This window comes from Xenia sp. Carnegie-2017, unplaced genomic scaffold (assembly GCF_021976095.1).
Source record: "Xenia sp. Carnegie-2017 unplaced genomic scaffold, XeniaSp_v1 HiC_scaffold_16, whole genome shotgun sequence".
In the NCBI taxonomy this organism is placed as follows: Eukaryota; Metazoa; Cnidaria; class Anthozoa; order Malacalcyonacea; family Xeniidae; genus Xenia; species Xenia sp. Carnegie-2017.
Window position 1 is genome coordinate 8675387 of NW_025813469.1, and position 21564 is coordinate 8696950.

At 35.2% G+C, this 21564-nt stretch overlaps 1 protein-coding gene and 1 long non-coding RNA gene across 3 annotated transcripts; both read left to right on the top strand.

Moving 5' to 3' along the window:
• Positions 1 to 9126: 9126 nt before the first annotated feature.
• On the top strand, positions 9127 to 9966 carry LOC124435982 (nephrocystin-3-like; the record flags this gene model as incomplete). Its single annotated transcript, XM_046985912.1, has 1 exon — positions 9127 to 9966. A coding segment is annotated over one exon (717 nt), but the record flags the coding sequence as incomplete, so codon positions are not given.
• A 6940-nt stretch (positions 9967 to 16906) lies between these two features.
• Positions 16907 to 18228, top strand: LOC124436203. 2 transcript variants are annotated; one of them, XR_006945225.1, is made up of 2 exons: positions 16907 to 16917; positions 17875 to 18228. It is a non-coding gene; the product is annotated as an uncharacterized LOC124436203 (long non-coding RNA). The 2 variants fall into 2 exon arrangements; XR_006945224.1 differs by having other exon boundaries at positions 17530 to 18162.
• Positions 18229 to 21564: the final 3336 nt, after the last annotated feature.

Sequence of the window (21564 nt, forward strand, 5' to 3'; positions counted from 1 at the left end):
ATGTTTATTAGGCATTTCACTTGACTATTATTTTCTGCAAGGTGTGCTATATAGCAATCACTAGTAGCATTGTATTATTAAATACAAACAGAATTTAACCAACATGTCTTTAATTATATAATTAGATGAATGTTAAAATTGGTTCATGTGTCATGCTTACTGGTCATGATAAATATCTTTTCATATGATCAAAGCTCGTTTAAATGTAAATCTGAAATAATTTAGTTTGGAAATTATAATGATCATCAGAAAAATTACCTAGTGATCATGAAAAATACTTTACTGTTTTTCCAAATTTCAAGGTTTATCTGCATACATAGGAAGACATTTTTACTTTATAGAAAATGCTTTTCATACATCAATAGCCCTTTGGAATTTATGGCAAACAATCTGATATGAGCCGTAGATTAACACACCTTTACATCTCTACATGAGGTGTTCAGTTAGAAAAGGGGACAATATGTGACATGGGACAACATTTCATGTATGTGAATTACGAAGGTTTGATACCATTCCAGTAAAATTGTCAAAATAAAAAGCTTCATGGATCAGAAGACTCAAAATCACAGGTTATAGTAAACAGGTTCTCATGTAATCAATGTTAGTTTTCTCAAATCTTAATATGTAGTATAACTGTCTAATGATTGAATGATCAATGATCATAAACTGAAAAGCCCCAAACATTTGTTTATGATAAAGTAAATAATAGTATGGCGCCTTATGGCTACAGATTTTTTGTCCATTGAAATATATTTGCAGGAATGTAGGATTTCGCTGCCATATAACGGCCACGATTCCCCAAGCACTAAAAAATCGTAGCTAAAAGTCCTTTGGCAACAACAATTTTAGAAGCATCAATCTGCTTACCATACGCCATATTGATATAAATCGCATAACACACTCGCATAAATTGATTTTGATACATTACATTCATGCATACACTTCACTTGTCCTTTACTTACGATTTTGGATGTAAATTTCTTCTGATAAATCTCAAAACAATGTTGGCTTTCTTTTGAACATCAATGACTGAAATGTCGCTCGCGAGATCGTCTTTGCCAAGCATTTATAATTTATCCATAATTTTTTCACCCTCTTGAAAAAATTCACAGTTTGGACAGCAGCATTCATGTTAATATGTGAATTTGTAAAAGATTTCCATAAATTCCATCTGATTGTAGTTTAGTTTCTATCATGCTTATAAAAATTACTATGAAACGATCAAACATTCAATTCAGACAGTGAGCTTAACTATGTTAGTTCAGTCGAAATCCGTCAAACCAATCACAATTAAACAAAAATTCAAATGAACCAATTTTAAGATTGCAATTGGACTCCCTTATACGTCCCGCCACCCCTCTTATCGGACGTGACCATTCCACACTGTCCACTGATCTGGTCATTGACCAATAAAATTTGCGTTTTTGGCTATCATAGACTCCTTTATTAGTCGAACCAGTCAAGCCACCCCGCTTATCAGTCGGTTATTCCAGGCCAATTAAAATTCAACTGATCTGGTTACCAACGAGATATTCATTGGATTAGTCATTAGTTTTCAATAATAAATAAACTGGATTTTTATCAAGAAGTAAATGCGATAGTAAAGTAAGAATAATTAATGAATTTTTAAATAATATGAATAGATAATTTTTGAATTTTAAACATCAGTCGCGCGACGGATTTGACAGAGTCTAGATCCGCCCCTGAATCAGACCTTTTACTAACCATACCGGAACTCACTCTGGTCCTGTTAAACTGAAGGAGAGACTTACAGTGACTCTCAGAATTTTGGCGTGTGGTGGATTACAGCAAAGTATTGCAGCCCGCTACCACCTTGGATCAGCGACTGTTTCATGCATTGTTTCCGAAGTGTGCAAAGCAATTTGGAATGCATTGAATGGAGATATTGTAGGTTGCTTATTTATAAGGTTTACTCGTGCATTTTTTCAATTTAAATCAGCTTCTTCATTGCCATTCGTATTTGAAGCAATTTTATCTACAATATTCATTTTTCCAGCTTTATCCAATATATATAAGTCACGCTCGAGAGGTGTGTTTAAAGAAAGTCAATTTGGGGACAAACTGCTACATGGGAGATTACAATTGCCATCGCCCCAAGTGTTACCAAACACCAATATACCTGTTCCCATGTCTTTGTTGCAGATGGCCCTTTTTTCGCTCCATGTTAACATGATGCGACCATATCCAGGTACGCATGCACAACAGATACATCAATTACATTTAATTACTTAGTCTACCATTGCTTTATTGTATGAAAAAAGATGCCACAAACAGATACTGCAAATGCTTCTACCTAGCATTTAGGATTTTTCTTGTTAGGCTCTAACCTCACTGAATCAGAAAGAGTTTACAACTACAAGCACTCCAGAGCAAGAAGAGTTATAGAGAACTCATTTGGAATCTTGTCTGCTAGATGGAGGATTCTTGGACGACCAAAGGAATTTCATCCACGAAATGTAGATGATATTGGGAAAGCATGTGTTGCTTTTCACAACTTCCTCAACAAAACAAATGCCACAAATGCTTCCACTTATCGATATATTCCGTCAAACTTCACTGGTACAACCACTGCTTTGCATGACACACAAGAAGGAAAATGAAGGAAAATTGTTGCACATGATACTAACTTACTAGATATGAGGCGGCTGTCCAATGCAAGGTCATCACGTGCTGCAATAGCTGTTCGAAATGACTTAAAGATTTGTTTTATGTCAGTTCATGGGATGCTGACATGGCAAGCAAATGTTGTAAATAGAGGATGTCTGAAGTCAAAACCCTGAGCATAGTTTGATTACACATTTCCTAAATTATTTAAATAACCCTAACAAATACCCAAAATAACCCTAAATAATAAAAAATTGTGTTAATATTTTTTGTAAATTATAGGTACATGAATATGAATTCATAACATTGCAGTGGTATACCCAGCCAGATAATTTTTTTTATTAGCAGTATTCATTTTTTTAGAAATCTATTAATTTTATTGTAAGCAAAGACAAAAATATTTACTTAGCATAAAGTATGTGGGCTAGCTACATCTGTAACATTGCATTCAGCATGAATGTGAATGCCCTCCAGCATTGTCATAAAATACAAAACTCAATGATTACTACATTGAAATATAGTTTTTTACCATCCATGTTTTTTTTGCCTTTACTTTTATCAGCCAAAAACCTTCACAATAAAAAAAGCTATTCCTCTTTACAACAAAACTAAGTTGAATATGTCTCAATATATCTCCATGACACATTCACTGCATAAATACATAGTTTTATTAATTAAAGTTACTACTGTAAAGTTTCTGTTCTATTTCAAATAAAACTTTATTAATAGCAAATTTTGCTTCTGATTTCAGTTAAGGTGGAAGCTTCTTCAGTGTATCTGCCACTATTTCTGCAAATCTTATTTCCTCGTTTGACCTATGAGCTTTTCTTCCTCCTCTTAATGATTTTATAGAGTCCAGTCTCTCTAAAAGTGCTGACGCTGTGAGTGAGGCAGCTCTCTTTTTGGACCTTTTAGATAAGGATGGTGGCATGTCACATCTGTCAGAACTTAAGGACTGGCCAGGTGAGGTCTCTCGGATAGCCGGGACCATTGCTTTTAAAGGAGGAGCAGTGCCATCACAGAGAGAGGTCATGGAATGAGGGGTACTTGGCCTTGAATTAGAGGTGCTGGCTTCTGGAAAGATAGATTGCAAGTCTTCTAGAGATATAGTTCTTAAACTGGTAGGATCCTCTTCAGTACTCGAAAGTTGGGCCTCGATTGAATAATCTTCTGTACGGCCACTCTAAGTTAGATTCTATATACAAATGTGGCAGCGTTCACAATACTACACAATGGACATTTCACATTTGTTAATTAAAGTATGGCTTGCATCATCCGTTTGTAAAACGTTTTTGAAGTTCACGCAACCAGGCACACTCTTGTGTTGCTCCGCTTCTTAGGCAGAAAGTGCTTTCGTTGATTCATGGCTTGTTCAACTAATTGTACCTTTGGACATCAGAAATGTATTGCCACGTGTACATCTTCCGTCAGCAGCCCAACCTGCATAGGAGTATCCTTCCATTTCACCGTTTGCTACACACGGGAGATGTATTTTGCTTGACCCTTTCAGAGGTCGTAATTCTCGTATAGCTAAAGCTGCATCTATTTTTTTGGATCGATTGATACATTGCAGCCATCGGTCTATGCTAATTTCACATTGAAGTCTATTGGAGTGGATACGGATTTACAATCCTCTAGGTTATACTTTGCGATAGGTAAACGAACTTTTACGAATTGGTCAAAAGTACTTTGTGCAAAATCTTGAGAAACCATAAATTCTCTCAATGATTGATTTCAACATCATGGACTTTGGTTTAGTCCGCATAGAGACTTCTTAAGTTGGCACACGAGATTTTCTTTTCCCAAGACAACTTCCGGTTGCTCCATATATAAATTCTCTTCCAGTTTGCCATTAAGAATGCATTGACAACGTCCGTTTAATGAATGAGCATGTTTCTTGAAACAGCAAATGCCAAAAGAGCTCTAATAGACGGGAATCTGACAACACACAAAATATGTTTCAGCGAAATCTATCCCTTCTCTCTGTACGAAACCTTTTGCAACCATAATCCATCAGTTTTACCATTGTCGTCATGTTTCACTCAATACCCATTCACTAGAAATGGCTTTTTTTTCCTTGTGGTAGAGGTACCAAGTCCCAGGTATCATTTTCTATCAGAGATTGATATTCACAGTCAGCAGCTGCTTTCCCGTATTTTGCATGTTCGCTTTCTAGTGCTTTCTTTGGGGATGCTGGCTCTTCAACTTGTGTTACATAGAGTGCAGAATTCATTGTCATAGCTCATGGATGACTTCTTCTCTCTCGTTGAACGTCTAAAATTGGTGGACTTCTTTTCTTCCTCGTCCTGCCTCGTTTCGTTCTCTCTGTCAAGTTCAAAAGGCACTTCTTGTGAATGCTCAAAGTCCGTTTCATTAAATGTGACATATCGACGAATGAAGACTTTGCGTTTATTTTCGTATAGTCTGTATCACTTTTCTTTTGAAATATGCACCCACAAATTGCATCTTTACAGCTTTTGACTCCTGCATTTTACGTGATGAATCTGCAACTTGCAAGTCATAAGTCAGTCAAAAACCATCATTAAGTCACATGACTAAAACAGCTCATTTAATGCACTTGCATGGTCCAATCGTCTTGATTTCATCCTTAATTACCATGTGACAGTCTTTCTGATTTAGTTTTAGAATTATGCTACAACCTAAACCATATCTAGTTTAAACAGAGCGGTTCTAAACTAGCCGTTGGGCAACATGAATCTGTCAAAGAGTTTTTGTGCTATCAATGTATTTTTAGTATTGTTCCGATCAACTTCGTTATCAATACAAAAAAAGCTGCTAACATGAAAATTATACGTTATCATCACCTTTTCGTGAGAAAGTATCACAAAAATATATAAGCAGAATGCCTTAGCTATTTTCCGACACAAGAAAGCTCTCTTAATACGAACCCATGACCTCCGCAGAGGTTCGAATCCAGTTGAGTCACCTGAATTTTTCAGGTTCATGAGACAATTGCTTAAATTGTCCAACAAAGTGCAAAGATCATATCTTCATTTAATTTCAAACATCGCACTGCATTTAACAATCTTTCATACTTTAATCTACATTGCTTAGCCAAAAATTTGATGTAGATTGTCATCGATTGCTTGCACTTGTTTGAAATTCCCAATGATTTATATTAGGATAGACATTTTATTTGGTCTTCGTTAAGCATTTGCACATAGGCGATCCATCTTTGAGAATTTTTTCATTGCTTGGAATCAATCTTTTTTATGTACATTTTACGTAATTAATTTTAAAAATGTACTGTTTTATTTGTACAGCGTATATTTTTAAATTTTACCAAAATTTGTTCGAATTTCAACACCTTATTCTTGTGTTGTTTGATTATATTGTGCATACTACATGCCTATTAAATTTTACTGTAAACTAAATTTTCGTCGTCAGTGAAAAGTAGTATGTTACTTATTGTGTTTCCCTTCTTTTTTGATGTAATTTCTCTAAGTGAAATATATTTTTTGCGCAGATGGATTCAAGAGAAAGCAGGAACCTACTTTATATTAAGAGAATAATTGTTGCAGTTCGAAATGAACTTGCCAAGTTTTTTATTAAAAAATGGAACTCTATTAACGAGAAAAAATTTGGAAAATGGGATAATACGACCAAAAGTGGCAAAATATTTTGGAAGTTGGAATCGAAAAGGAAGTTGGATAAGAACATCCAAAAAAAATATGAGAATGGAGACACCTCTAAGTGGGACTGTACGACATTATTCGATGCAATACTTTTTTCAAATTCAATTGGAAAGCATCTTGACAAAATGACAAAGGATGCTGTTCATAAACTTCGTGGTGAAAGAAACAAAGACGCTCATTGGTATGAAAGCGAGTACTCAGATGACGATTTTGATGCGATAGTCAATAACATTGAAAAATCATTTCAAGATTTGAAATTTTCCTTTGATGAAATCGAAGAAATAAAGTCTTATCGAAAGAGATTCAATCCTTTTCGAGTTCTTCCTCCCAAATCCAATCATTTTGTCGTTGAACGCACAGAATTGCGAGATCAAATTATAAAAGATCTTGAAGAATTACGGAAAGATAACAATAATGAACTGACATATTTTTACATCACTGGTAATCCTGGCAGTGGTAAATCTCAACTTGTAAAACAGGTTTGTGAAAAAATATCGTGTGGTTGGACAAATGAAGCTTCCTTTGTTATGACTCTCGACGGAAAAGATGTAGATTCTCTTTTGAAATCTTACAGTGAACTTGGATACTGTCTAAACTGTGACGACATAATGATTAAAAATTTTAACGATGAAAATTGTTGCACTAAAGAGAAAGTCAAGAACTTGCGATCGTTAATATCCACTCGATTAAAGTTTTGGCAAAGTTGGTTGATTATCGTAGACAACGTGATACAGCTGAGCGAAATTTCTCCGTTGCTACCCCAAGTAAGTGATCCTTTGTGGAGAAATGGACAAATTATATTAACTGTCCAGAACACAGATGCTGTACCTTACGATGAGTTGTTCAGCAAACATGTTTCTATCAGTTCTGGAATGAATGATGAAGAATGTATTCAGCTATTGAAACATTACACAAAAGATGAAAGTGCTGGTGATGAATCGTTGAAAATGGTATCGCACGCATTAGATCGTCAACCGCTGGCTTTGGCTGCTGCTGGCTTTTACTTCAGTCGTGTTAAGAAAACAAACAGTTCGTTCACTTGGACGCAATATTTAGGGGAAATATCTTTGGGACAACAAGAATACATGGACGCCTCCTTTGTTGAATTTAATTCGGTATATCCTAAAAGTATGTTACACGCTGTACTTTTAGCTGTAAGACAAAATGCTGAAGAATCCCCAATGCTGGCCAAGGTTATTTGCTTTTTCCATGATATCGTTTGATCCAATACCACGAGATATCATTGTTTATTATATTCAAAAACGTGATCCCGAACAATCTAAGGAAGATATATGTCTTTGTTTAGACGAATGCTCTTTGTTATTGCATTCAGAAAATAATAATGAAATAAATCTACATCGCATTGTTCACAAAGCAACTATTGTTTATCAATCTGAAAATGAAAATGAAGAACATGAAGTGGAGCATGGTGGCATATCTCCTTCGTCTCAACATGCATTTGGTCAAATAGCTCAAGCACTTTACAAGTTTCATGAGAGAGGACCAAATCAAGTTGATACCACATCTTGAAAACTTCTTGAACTGTTCAAGACCCACAGTATGAAAGTAGACATGAATATTTTTCAAGTTTTCGAATTTTTCACTTTAACATTAAAAAAGTTTGCAAAATACAATCTTGCATTTGAACTGTTAGATAAAATTAAGACAGAAGCATTTCAATGTGATTTCTTTGACAAAGCCTGGTATTTTACACAGCTCGGCGCCTTACATCATTGGACTGGCGAATATTTCAAATCAAAAGAAAATCATGAAAAAGCTCTCGAAATTAAAGAAAAAGGTTGAGTCTAAATTATGTTGATGTCGCTGTGTCTTTAAACAATCTTGGTGTAGCTTGTGATAAAACTGGAGAACGCGTCAAAGCTGTAGAGTTTCATGAAAAGGCTCTGGAAATTCTGAAAACATCGTCAGGACCAAATCATGTTGATGTCGCTGCGTCTTTAAACAATCTTGGTTTATTGTCTATTAAAACTGGGCAATATGACAAAACTATCAACTTTCACAAGGAAGCTCTGGAAATTTATCAAGAATCGTTTGGAACAAATCATGTTCAAGTCGCTGAGTCTTTAAACAACCTCGGTTCTGCGTATTATAAAACTGGAGAAATCAACCAAGCTAAAGAGTGTCACAAAAAAGCTCTCAAAATTTTCAAAAATACGTTAGGTCCAAATCATGATTCTGTCTCTATGGCTCTGAACAATCTTGGTATGGTGCATGATAAAAATGGGGAATTCGACAAAGCAATAGAGTTTTACGAAAAAGCCCTGGAAATGAAACAAAGATTGTTAGGCCCTAATCATGTTGCCCTTGCCGTGTCTTTCAACAATCTTGGTGCGGTGAATGATGAAATTGAAGAATATGACAAAGCTATAACGTTTTTCGAAAAAGCACTTGAAATTCAACAAAAATCATTAGGACCAAATCATGTTGATGTTTCTGTGACTTTAAACAATCTTGCTACAACATATCGTAAACTTGGAATAGACAACAAAGCTATAGAGTTTCATAAAAAAGCTCTCGAAATTCGAAAAAAATCGTTAGAAACAAATCATGTTGATGTGGCTAGGTCATTAAAAGATCTTGGTGCGATGTATGCTAAAACCGGAGAATTCGACAAGGCTATAGAGTGCAATGAAAAATTTCTAGAGATTACACGAAAATCGTCCAAACCAAATGATGTTGATGTCGCCGAGTCTTTAAACAATCTTGGTTTGGTGTATGGAAAAACGGGAGAACTCAACAAAGCTATAGAGTGTCATGAAAAAGCTCTGAAAATTTTTAAACGATCGTTAGGTCCAACTCATGTTCATGTCGCTCTTTTAAAAATCTTGGTGCACTGTATGATAAAAGTGGACAATTGAACAAAGCTAAAGATTTTTACGAAAAAGCTTTGGAACTTCAAAAGCGATCGTTAGGGGCGAATCATGTTGATGTTGCCGAGTCTTTATACAATCTTGGTGTGGTGTATGATAAAACTGGAGAATACGACAATGCTATAGCTTCTTACATAAAAGCTCTGGATATTCAAAAAAGATCGTTAGGTTCAAATCATATTGAGGTTGCTGCAACTTTTTTCAATCTTGCTTTGGTGTATGACAAAACTGGGGAATACGGCAAAGCCATAGAGGCTCATCAACAAGATCTGGAGATTGTGAAAATGTGTTCAGAGCCAAATCCTGTTTCTGTCGCTGTAACTTCAAGCAATCTTGGTATGTTGTATGGTAAAACCGGAGAATACGACAAAGCTATTGAATATCTTGAAAAAGCTCTGGAAATTCGGAAAAATATCTCAGGACCAAATCATGTTAATGTTGCTGAGTCTTTATTCAATGTTGGTTTGTTGTATGATAAAACTGGAATATACGACAAAGCTATAGACTGTCATAAAAAAGCTCTGGAAATTTTTGAAAAATCGTTTGGTTCGAATCAAGTTTACGTCACTATGTCTTTAAACAATCTTGCTTTGCTGTATGCAAAAACTGGAGAAGGCGACAAAGCTATGGAGCTTCTCCAAAAGGCTCAAAATATTTTTGAAAATCCTTAGGTCTATAAATTATGTTCAATCGCCAAATCTTTTAACCAATTTTTGATATGTAAGATAATCCTGTAGAATAGGACAAATTTCATGAGCAAGCTATAAGTATCATGAAAAAGCTTTTAAATTTCACAAAAACTCGTTAGTATCAAATCATGCTGATGACGCTAAGTTCTTTAATAGTGTTCGTGCAATACATCATAAAACTGAAGAATACGGTAAAGCTATATAGCTATTTAGTGTTTCGCGAAAGAGCTCTAAAAATAAATGAAAAAATGTAAGGTTCAAGTCATGATGTCATTTAAAATATTTTTATTTGTTGTAAAGTAAATGAATGCATGTCTCAGGAATCAAAATAAAATCGGAGTTAGTGGAGCAGCGAAGTAAATGTATGAAACATTTTATGGTTTATTCAAAGTACGAGTCCAAAAGCGGAGTTTTTCAAAACTTTACACTATCCTTGGATCCCTAATTCAATATCTTCATTTATGCCATGTCAGCCGCCAATAACAATCTTCGCAACATCAACTATTTATTTCTGTTCCAAAACGACATCTATTTTTAAGAAAATCAATTATCGTTTCCTTCCCCAGCATGAATCTATTTTTATCGACACGAATTATCCATTTCAATCCTAGGTGTACATCTATTTTTAACTACTATAACTATTCATTTCTTTCTCAGGATGACATCTATTTCTAACGACACGAATTATCCAGAGGGAGTGCTGCCCTCTCGCCATGTTTAGAGTTTTCTTTCTATCTGAAGGCCGGTTTACACCTGTTTCTTACGAAAGTAATTATTCATTTCTATCTTAGGAGCACATGTATTTTTAAGTACTATAACTATCCATTTCTATTCCAGGATGACACCTATTTTTCTTCATTTTAATAATAATAATTAGAAAAACAGTCCAGAACTATCCATCTTTGATCCCTGGACAAGAAATATTTTTTCTTACTTTTGTTTTATCTAGCTAAGTGTAGTAAAAAGACGTCAGTGAATGATCTTACTTGTCTTTCATGACCTACTTCACAAGTTCGTCAATTCATGTAAACGTATAAATTATACGTGAAGACTTCCTTTTTTTGTAAATTTGATACTTAGGTGTGTGTTGAGAAATGTCCTGACTACACAGCCATCAACAAAAATGATGCCATTAAAATTAATTACGGTAAAGTTACATGTGTAGTTTGGGTGAAAAGGCCTGAGGTAAGTTGAAGATGTTGATTTAGAAACTTACGTTTCTCATCTTTTACTGCTCGTGTGTCGCTCTTGAAAGCAGAAAAGATATTTACAATCTTCTTAAAGAACATAAATATGCAAGTTTCTGTAATAATAGTTCATCAGGTGTTGTCATCACTGATATGTATATTATACTGGATAACGTATCCATGTATAAAGTATAGTAAGATAATTAAAGCCGTAATTTGGCTTATCTGATTATGACCTTCGTGGGGGTATCTGTCCCACTTTACTATACTTTTGTATTACAAAATACTCCCATGAAGCCAGTAGCAAATGAGATGCGTTATCCAGTCTAATACACGTATCAAGGTTTGCCATTGAGATGCGTGTTGTCAATAACGCGTTCATCACCAGCATGTCGTCTGGATTAAATTAACATAAAATGCGTTGTTTCATAAAAACTCTCTACATTTTTATGAAAGTTAATTTTTGAAGGGCATGTGAGGACAGTTTTTATATTAGTATATATTTACATGACTTCTGTATGGAGTTGTGCACTTTGAAATATTGTTAATAGAATCGTTGATAGATTTAACATTTCTGTACATTTCATGACGTTTTCAATGTAATTTTTTTGTGTTATATATATCTATAAACAGCTGTATAAATTTCATAATTATTCAATAATTGTGATATACACCTTATATAAACATCTTAGATGTTTTGTTATTTTCACATAACGCAAACAAAATCTTCGAAAGGATTAGCCTTTATTATAAGTGTTGGGTAGTTTTCGCCCCAAATAAAAATAATTTTTGTGTGTTGTCTAATGGTGATATAAATTATTTGCATAATGAAAAAGGAGTTATCAAAACATGTACTTCCGCACGAAAATAAGCTGAAAATAGCTCATGACACTTCACCAAAGTTCCTTTTGGTTATAGCATCTTTGACGGTCACAACCGCAAAGCCAATATCACATTTCAGTTAACGTCACGAACGATGGGTGTTCACACTCTTAAAGTTTGGTATAGACAAAGAAAGCTCAAGACCATTTTAGGCTTGGACTAGCGGGCTCTCCATCAAAACGTATATCCTTAATGTTACAAAGTATACAAGAAGCTAATTTTGGTAAAAAAATTCATACATTACAGATCTCTAGCTGAAAATAGAAAAAGGCATACCCTCAAGGCCCAAAGGTTAGTGAAAGTTTTCCTTATTCTCTCGATAATACACGTGTCATGATAAACATGGCATAAGAAAATAGAATCGGCATTCAATTATTTAATTTGAAAGCTTATTGCCATAGTAATATACCCAAGATCATCTAACACCAAATAAAAAAAGACAAAATGTTGTGTACAAAAAAAAACAGAAAAAGGTAGCTAATTTGGTTAAAATTGTGACAGGAAGTTGTCTTCGATTTGACTAAGCCTGAATGCTTCTACTGATTTCTTCAGGGTGATTTCTCCTTTATCATTGATGTATTTTTACGCAATTATCTCTTTTTATAATAATTCCAAATGTGACTTGTATATTTTATTGCTTATTTCATGTTTGCTCAATCTTTCTCGAAAAAGAAACACATTTCGCACAATCTGTACGAAGTGCTGGTTCACTGTTCTCCAACTTCACTCAAACTTGGGTGAAGTTGGAGAACAGTGAACCAGCACTTGCGAAAATATTTGAAGTGCATTTCTTCATCAATAGCTCGCATTTGTTGAACCAGCACAAACTCTCCCTCAGTTTTTCTTGACTGATGAAGTGGACGGACACACCAACTTCTTTTACGATGTCGCTTCCTTTTTCGTTGCAACAACAGCAATATTATTTCTTCCTCGAGTTCAAGCTCTTCCTCGTCTGACATTTTAGCAGAAATAAATTCATTTGATTCACAAAGAATATTATTAATGCCAATGCACTACTTGATGTAAGTGTCAACATAATTTTATCTTTGTATGCAGATTTCGCGCGGTTGTCGCATGAGCTGTCGCGTTTACTATAAATGCTTTATTTGATTGTCGGATGGCTCGTGCCCATAGATTGCGCAAGCCTGAGTGTCGCGCGACACTTGTCGCACGAAGTATAAATTAGCCTTAACCCTCATCAGACTCCTCTTCATCATACCTTCCTCTGGCATGGACAACAACCTTCTTCCCGTCACCAAATGGGACGGAGTTTATGGTTCACTACCCACCTCGTCGTACGTATAAGTCAATGGCCTAGAATTTAATGTTGCCTCAACTTCTACCATCACTGTCATAAGTTCATCAAATGTCAACATAGCATTTCCTAATACCTTCTTCAAGCACCTCTTCACTGACCTAACCATCCTTTCAAAAAATCTACCCCACCAGGGAGCTGTTTCTAGATTGAATTTCCACTCCATCCTATTGTTTCACAAATACCCTTGTACACTTGCATTATTATAGAGGTTTTCTAAAGTCTTGAATGTTGCTTTGAATGTTTTTGCATTGTCTGATACCATTAATGATGCGGCCCCCTTCTCGCTGAAAATCGTCTAAGACATTTCATGAATTCATCCGCAGACAAATCTTTAACTATGTCTAAATGTAAGGCCCTAGTTACGCAACAGGAAAACAATGCGATGTATACTTTGTCTGTCCCCCCTTAAGTATTCTTCACACATAGTGGTGCAGCAAAATCTACCCCTTCTTCAAAAATGGTTCCGCTTGCTCCACTCTGAATGCCGGAAGGTTTCCTTCGTTTGGTCTATTATATGGTTTACCCTCTAATTTCTTGCACACGACACATGTGTTGAGAATTGATTTTACCTTCTGTCTGCGTTGTGGAATCCAGAACCTTGACCTTATCTCTGCTAAAGTTGCCCTAACTCCGCTATGATACACCTTTTTGTTGCAATACTCAACTATTAATTCCGTCAATCTACCTTCCTTTGGTAATAAGATTTGGAAACTCCGTTTCCTTATCCAAGTCTGATTCTGCTAGCCTACCTCGACATTTTAGTAACCCCCCATCTTCTACTACCTTGAGTTGTACCTCTAACTGCTTGGACTTATCATCCTTCTTTAGCCTCTCTTGTGAAGACTTCAACCAAAGTTTTTCTGCTTTACTTATCTCCTGACTCCCTAATTCCGTGAAAGTTAAATCTCCATGTTTGCCTTTGATCCTAGCGATCAAATTCCTGACAAGTCGTGTGACCAATGCCGCTACTCGGAATATATTCTCAACCCTCTCTATAGAGATCACGTTCTGAATACCTCTTTTTTCGTTAGTATCTATTTCTAATAGTGCCGCTCGTTTTTCTTCTTTACTCTCCTCAGTTACGCCTACCTCTGATTGCGGCCATTCTCCTTCTACACTTCTCAGCCACCTTGGTCCTGTCCACCTAAGGGAGTGCTCTTTTATCTTCGACGCAAACACTACCCTGCTTCCTAAATCAGCGGGATTTTCCATTCCTGGACAATGTTCCCACTTCTCCTTCTGTGTTATTGCTAAGATTTCATTTACTCTATGTCTAACAAACTGTTTCCACTATCCGCAATTCTGAATCCAATATAATGCTGTAATACTATCTAACCAGTACCTTGCCTCTATTTTCCCTACTTGGCCTACTAAAGCTTTCCGCACAGATTCCATTAACTTTGCTAACGTCAGCGGGGACATTAGTTCTAAGCGCGGTATAGTAAGCTTCTTCAGCGGCGCAATTATAGTTTTTGCTGTTAACAATTTCACAAAGACTCCAACACTCGTGCGACAAACAAAACATACTAGCGCGCAATACACTTTCTTGCTTGCATCACCAAACCTGTGAAGTTCAGAAGATCGACTTTTGCCCTTCACACCACTATAGATGCATCTACTTAGCTTAATAGTCTTAACGCGGTTTAGATCTTCAATCTATTATGTGTATAGATTGGCGTGCTTGCCGCTCATATCGTCATCCCAATCAATCTTTTCTACGCACAACTGCTGTAACAAGATTTTTCATCAAAAATATTACGCAGCTAATTAATCCTAACGGATCAAATATCTTTGCTAGTGCGCTCAGCAGGTTTCGTTTAGTTAGCTTCTTGTCACCCAAGTCTCCTACAAACTTTTGTAGGTCCAACATGAACAGGTCATTGTCGCAATCCCAGTATATACCTAAAACATTTGCGTAATCTTCGTTATTTTGGATTCCCAAACTCCTTTGTGTGAATGTTTCATAGTCTGCATCTGTCGCCTGCAAGACATTGTTCTCGCATTTACGCTGTTCTATATGCGCTCGCACGTTTGCGTCATTTGTCATACATTTCCTTAACTTAAACCCGCCTTGAGGCATTCTAAATTTCGCCTTTTCATATAAATCGATCGTTTCGTGTGCGATTTTGCCCCCCGAAACTAAGTCATCAACGTAAAATCCTTCATTCAATTTTTGAGAAAGCACTGGATGTGATTCTGCAAATTGCTCTATGTGATTCCTAAGCGTGGCGTGAGTAAAAATGGCGAGGCATTTAATCCAAACACTACTCTGCAAAACCTGTAAACAACAACCTCTAAATTAGCATTAGTCGCATCTCTAACCCACAGAAATCTTAAATAGTCCCTGTCTGCTTTGTCTACTTCTACGTACAAAAATGCTTTCTCTTTGTCTCCTACCAAGGCTACTCTGTTTTCCCTAAATCTAATTAATATATCAAACAACAACGGTGTTAATGATGGTCCCACATGAAGACAGTCATTCAAAGAAGTCCCTTTCTTACCCTCCTTTGATGATGCATCATACACTATTCTTAGCTTAGTTGTTTTGGCTTCTTTACGTATCACCGCTTGATGGAGAAGATAATGAACATTCACCCCCGGCTCTGACTCGTCAACCCTTTCAATGACACCCATGTTTAGTTGATCCCTAATAATTTTATAGTATTCCTTTAACAATTCAGGCTCATTTGACAAGCGCTTAATTTGCTCTTTCATGCGTTCTAAACTATTGGCAGAGTTACCTGCTAAATGCCCGTGACCCTGCTTCCACAGCAATTTAACAGAGTACTCATGCCCATTAAATTCAATTTTATCTAACAAGGCTTCGTGCACATCGTCAGTTTCCCTGACCCTAAGTGTTTCTAAATCCCACAACTTGTTCACTTGCCTGTTTATGCTGTTTTTCTGCGTTGCAGTCTGCAAAACTAAATTAACATGTGCGTTTTTTGACTTTCGAGCTCCCTTTCAGTGGACCGCATACAACCCATCCTTAACAAGTGTCAATCGCAACTGGCTCATCATTTTTGCCCCTAATTATTTCTCCTTTCTGAAAAGGCCCAAAGGTTATCTGCTCCTATCAAAACATCCACTTCCAACATCTCCTGCTTCAAACTTACATCTGACAAAAACAATTTTTTCAGATGAGAATACTTCTCCTTAGCCACCTCAATATGCTCATTTTTTACCGTACAAATACGTGGAACTACTAATGCCTCTAAACGAATTTTGCAATTACCCCTAACTGATGTGACCTCGCAATTGACGACTTCAGTCATCTTATCTTCATTTGTTCCACCACCAAAGATGTTGACCTCTAACCATTCCCATCCATTCCATAACAATTAGTGACTATATACTTAAGATGATGTATATTCCGTGAAAGAAAATAAATTTCCACGTATCGACGCAAAGGATATATGTGACCCTTATAACTTGCGCGAGCAATATTACATCTTTGTAGCATAAAAAAGCGAGATTTATTAAGATATAAAGCCGCGAAAATGTTATCATATTTTCCATTAGTTTCTTTGAACATACAAACATATAAACATACAAAGTGCAACATACATGAATAATTACATGAATAAATAGCAACTTGTTTCATATTTAACCCAATACTGTAGCCTGAGGCACAGCTACGTTAGATTGATTATGGTGCCAACGCAGAGTGTTAGCTACCTTTGTAAAAGAATTTATTATTGTAGAGCACACGTACATGAATATCCTTCCCACTCCAGTGCTCTAGCTGGTTATACGCGACAACGAAAGAACTTACTTTATTTAAATACAAAACAACACTTAATGCTTTGACTATCAGATGTGTCTACTAAAATTCCTGTATATCTTAATGCAAGATAGTCAAATAGCGTAGCCAACGTGACTTTTTACTTCCGCTATGCTAATATTTTGTGTTCACTGACCGTGAGAACAGTAGATTTCTTAAGAAATGAATAATTGTAATTTTTCAGAATTTTCATAGCGGAAGGAAGTCTGCAAGCTGGCTACAATACTAAACGCCAATACTAGCGTCTTGTTTTGAATTCAAAGTAATGTGACGATTTAATAATTTTTTAAGAATATAAATGGAAAAGTGTCTTCAATACATACCATGGAGCAGTTTCAACTGGTTTGGAAGAATAATATTGTTTTTTTTTTTGGTATAATTGGCATCTTTGTTTCTAGTATTTCATTAGTTTTATATCTTGATAGTTCATTTAATTGTCATAATGAGATTATATCAAAGACGAAAGAAAGCTCTCTTTTAAAGAGCATTGAATCAAGATGTTTCAGACAATACAAAGATGGTTTAACTTTTAAGTATGCTGTTTTTCTTATGGTATTTTTTAATTTTGCCATTGTCTTATTTTGGAGTATTGTCTATGGATATTATGTAAAGCGTCGAATTGAACATAATGATAATGACAGTCCAATAGAAAACAGTGACGAACAAAGTGAACATCTACATGGGGAATATAGCGAAGAAGTTCATCATTCTAATAACGTTGCATTTAATTTTTCTTCATTTTACATTTACATCGTTCATTTGGTGGTTCGCCTCATCATATTGTCTGTCTTTGTTGGGTTATTTTTCTATGCCAAGTTTCCAATCGAATGCACCTGTAAAAGACGTCCAACTATGAAAGAAATTTCCTTGTTAAATCACACCATTTCTAACATTGATTGTGAAAATCCCAACGGTGATAAAAGTGAAATTTTAATTAAACTGTTTTATCTGTAAGTTTAATTGTAATAACACTAACAATTTTGGAGCTGTGTTACTTGACGTATAAGGCTTGGACTGATAACTCTTTTAAAAAAGAGGATAAATTTTGTGCAGTTTACTTAAATTTTGTACCGCTCCAAATACCTAAAATGCTAAAAGAAAATAAATACAAATATGCAAAACCATTGGAAAGAAATAAAGATGAATGTACGAAATCGTTGGTGGAAAATAAAGACGACTGTGCAAATCCGTTGAAAGAAAAAGAAGAAGAATGTGGAGAAACTTTGGAAGAAATCAAAAAGAATTTCGACACGAACGAAGTATGTGTAATACATGACGACTTTGGCGATAAGACCAAAGAATGGCGAATCCAATATTTACATCAACGTCATAATACAAGCAGATAGACAATTAGAGAATGCTTATCCAGAAAATTTAAAAGGCACGAAATCTTTCATTGCTATCTTACAATAAGAAAGATACAAAAATTAACAAGAGCAACAGAAATTTTTAAACCAATCCAGGAGGAGCAAGACCAATCGTATCCCCGTACCATTTTAGTTATTGGAAGGCCAGGAATTGGTAAAACTATGTTAACAAAAAAATTTTACTTGAATGGATGAAAAATTCAGATGAATTTTTTCTAGATAAACTAGTTCTTTTAATGCGATGTCGTGCATTTGAAAATAGCAACATTAGTCTCAAAGATATGTTAAGTGATTGTGATGGATTTTCAGATAAAGAATTTCCTAAAATTTACGACTTTGTAATCAAGTATCCTGAAAAAACTGTTCTTGTGTTTGATGGTCTTGATGAGCTATCTTTGAATGAAGAATGCCTTAAAATTGGTGGTTCAGTCCTCCATGATGCGAAAATGCCAACATTTAGACTATTAAGTTTGTTGGTAAAACGTAAACTGCTGCCTGGTGTCACTGTTGTTATAAAATCACGACCCACAGCTGAACATGCATTTGATGAACTAAAATTTGACCGAACAGTAGAGATCTTAGGTTTTTTTGAAGAGCAGATCAAGTATTATATCGAAAAGTTTTGTGGTGATGACAAGAATACCAATGAGCTGATTTTGAATTGAATTAATAATTCAAATGAACTTCGTAGCCTGTGCTACATCCCTGTCAACACTTATATTGTTTGTTTGACCCTAAAGGAATGCTTTATAAATAATGCTGAGGATATTCCAAAGACAATCACTGAATTGTACAACAGAGCAATTAAAATCTTACTATGGAGACACCATCCTCTCAAGAAACGAAAAACGCCGAAAAATCATTTGACTATCCCTTTACCATCCTTACTTGATACAGATTTAAAAAAAATAAAAGAAACAGCAAAGAGAGGACTTGAGGAAGGAAATTTGATTTTTGAAGAAGAGAATAATGCAGAATTTCATAATTTGGCAATTTGTGGTGTTTTTCATCAGATACCACATAAACGACGCTTTTTTTACTGCTTTCTTCATTTAACTCTTTAGGAATTTTTAGCTGCGTTGTGTATTGTTGACGATTGGCAAAACCTTGGAAAATTTTTGAATGAACACTTGGCAGATCCCAAATGGCATTTGGTGATTGAATTCATTGCTGGTTTAGTTGGAGATATGAAAAAAAGAGGAGAAGTAGAGGATATTAACGTTGTTGAACAAAGGTAAAATATTTATATGTATTAATGGCAAATCTCTGCACGTTTTATGTGGCTATGTGAAATTTTTTAATAAATCCAAGGGAACTCATTTAAAAAAAATATTATATATTATCTTTCTACTACGATTTTCATAATTTGATGTTCAAAGCAACAATCTAAGGATTCTTTGACACCTGACATCTCATTAACCTACTTTTATCTAAAATCTGGATGTTTGTAAGTAATAAAGTCTAATGGTAAATGTTTTAGAGTTCGCCGCAATAAGCAGTATTTGGTTTTGCATTTTACCTTAAAAGTAAGAGCATTCTTTCTTTCTTTTTAATTTTAGTAAAATATAAATGATAATGTTTCGGGTTAATCTGTTGTAGCGAAAAGATTGTTGTTTAAACCGTTCCATTACAATATGCTTCACTAATAAAGTAGGATTTTGTTACATATATTCAGAATTTATTCACGTGATTAGTGAACTATCTATTAATTATCAAATATTTTCTAGCATTCAACCTTATATATAATGACCTTGCCTGCTGGACAGCTGTTTTATTACTGTTTTATTAGTAAAATGTGTAACTTTCATTTTAAACTAAAGTATGTCCAACCTCAGTTGTCCTTTAGAAAAGAGAAGAGCAACTTAAAAAATAATTCAAAAGTGTGAACATCAATGAAAATAAAGTTTCATTATTCAATACATTGCACTAAATCCAATCAAAAACCATATATAGCTCTTTATAGTACTCTATTTTATTCATTACAACATGAACTGATACTACATATGGAGTATTTGGAGAGCAATGATTATATGGTAGTTGTAAGTGTTATAACTTCATGGAATGGAGTAAGAAACCACATTTCATTCTTACAAAACATCTAAGAAATCCTCCGTGTTTTTTCTACCAATGTTTGGCCTGGACCCAAATAACAAAACATGCACCTACTCAAGTCTTAAATGCAGTGCAGAACATGCTCAGAAACACGGTACAAAATATCCAATTACTAATTTTGACCAGCCTATTATTCAAACTGGGCCAACTGGAGTCCTATCAGCAATGCAATAGTTCGCATTGGCGCATTTCACACGCAGATGAGCTTCTCTGGCTCTATTGTTCATCTAATGGCAGAGACCAAATTAAAAGTGCTTTTAAATCTTGCATACCAATCGAATGCGGTTGACTACATGCTCAGCGGTAAAGCAAAAGCAATTGCAATCCGTGGTCACCTCTTGGTTGATGCTGCTTTGAACACCCTTCTCTTTGCTTTAGCACTTGGTGTCTCTGCAGTCGGCAAGTGCAGGTAGCATGATAATAAATTTTTTACACCATTATGGATTCAATTTTCCATAATATAGGTAGCATTATTGTAATTATGTAATATTTTAGGACATTTTCTCTCAATGACAATGAAAGTAATCAAATAGTTACAGGAAGCTCAAGCAAGGAGTGGGGCAACATACCATATGAAGAGACAAGAGGTATAGATGCAAATTCAATTTTGAATTAAGCAACACTGGTTTGCTTGCAAAATTGTATTGAAAAGGTTTCTTGGCTTCTTAAATAACAACGCAATGAGCATTAAAAGTGAAATGATTAATATAAGATTTGATTCAAAATTTCATGCTCAGAGCATAAAAATCGATGTAAAAAAGAAATTTTTCGATTGGTATGAAACATTAAAAGTTAGATGCCATATTTTATCTTCATTTAATTATACTTTGAAAACTGGCTGCAAAATTTTATCAGAAGCACGTATTCTTTTTGAGCTACCACTGGACAAAAAGATTTCATAGGAAGAAGTGGAATCTAATAAACTCAGGGTAGGTCTCCCGACTTACCTTGTCATCGAACAAGTGTTGATGCGTAATTTAAAGACCAGCGGCGGTTTAACGAGGGGGAGAGGTATGACCGAGCAGCAACGGCTTACATGGCTTGTGGTGATGC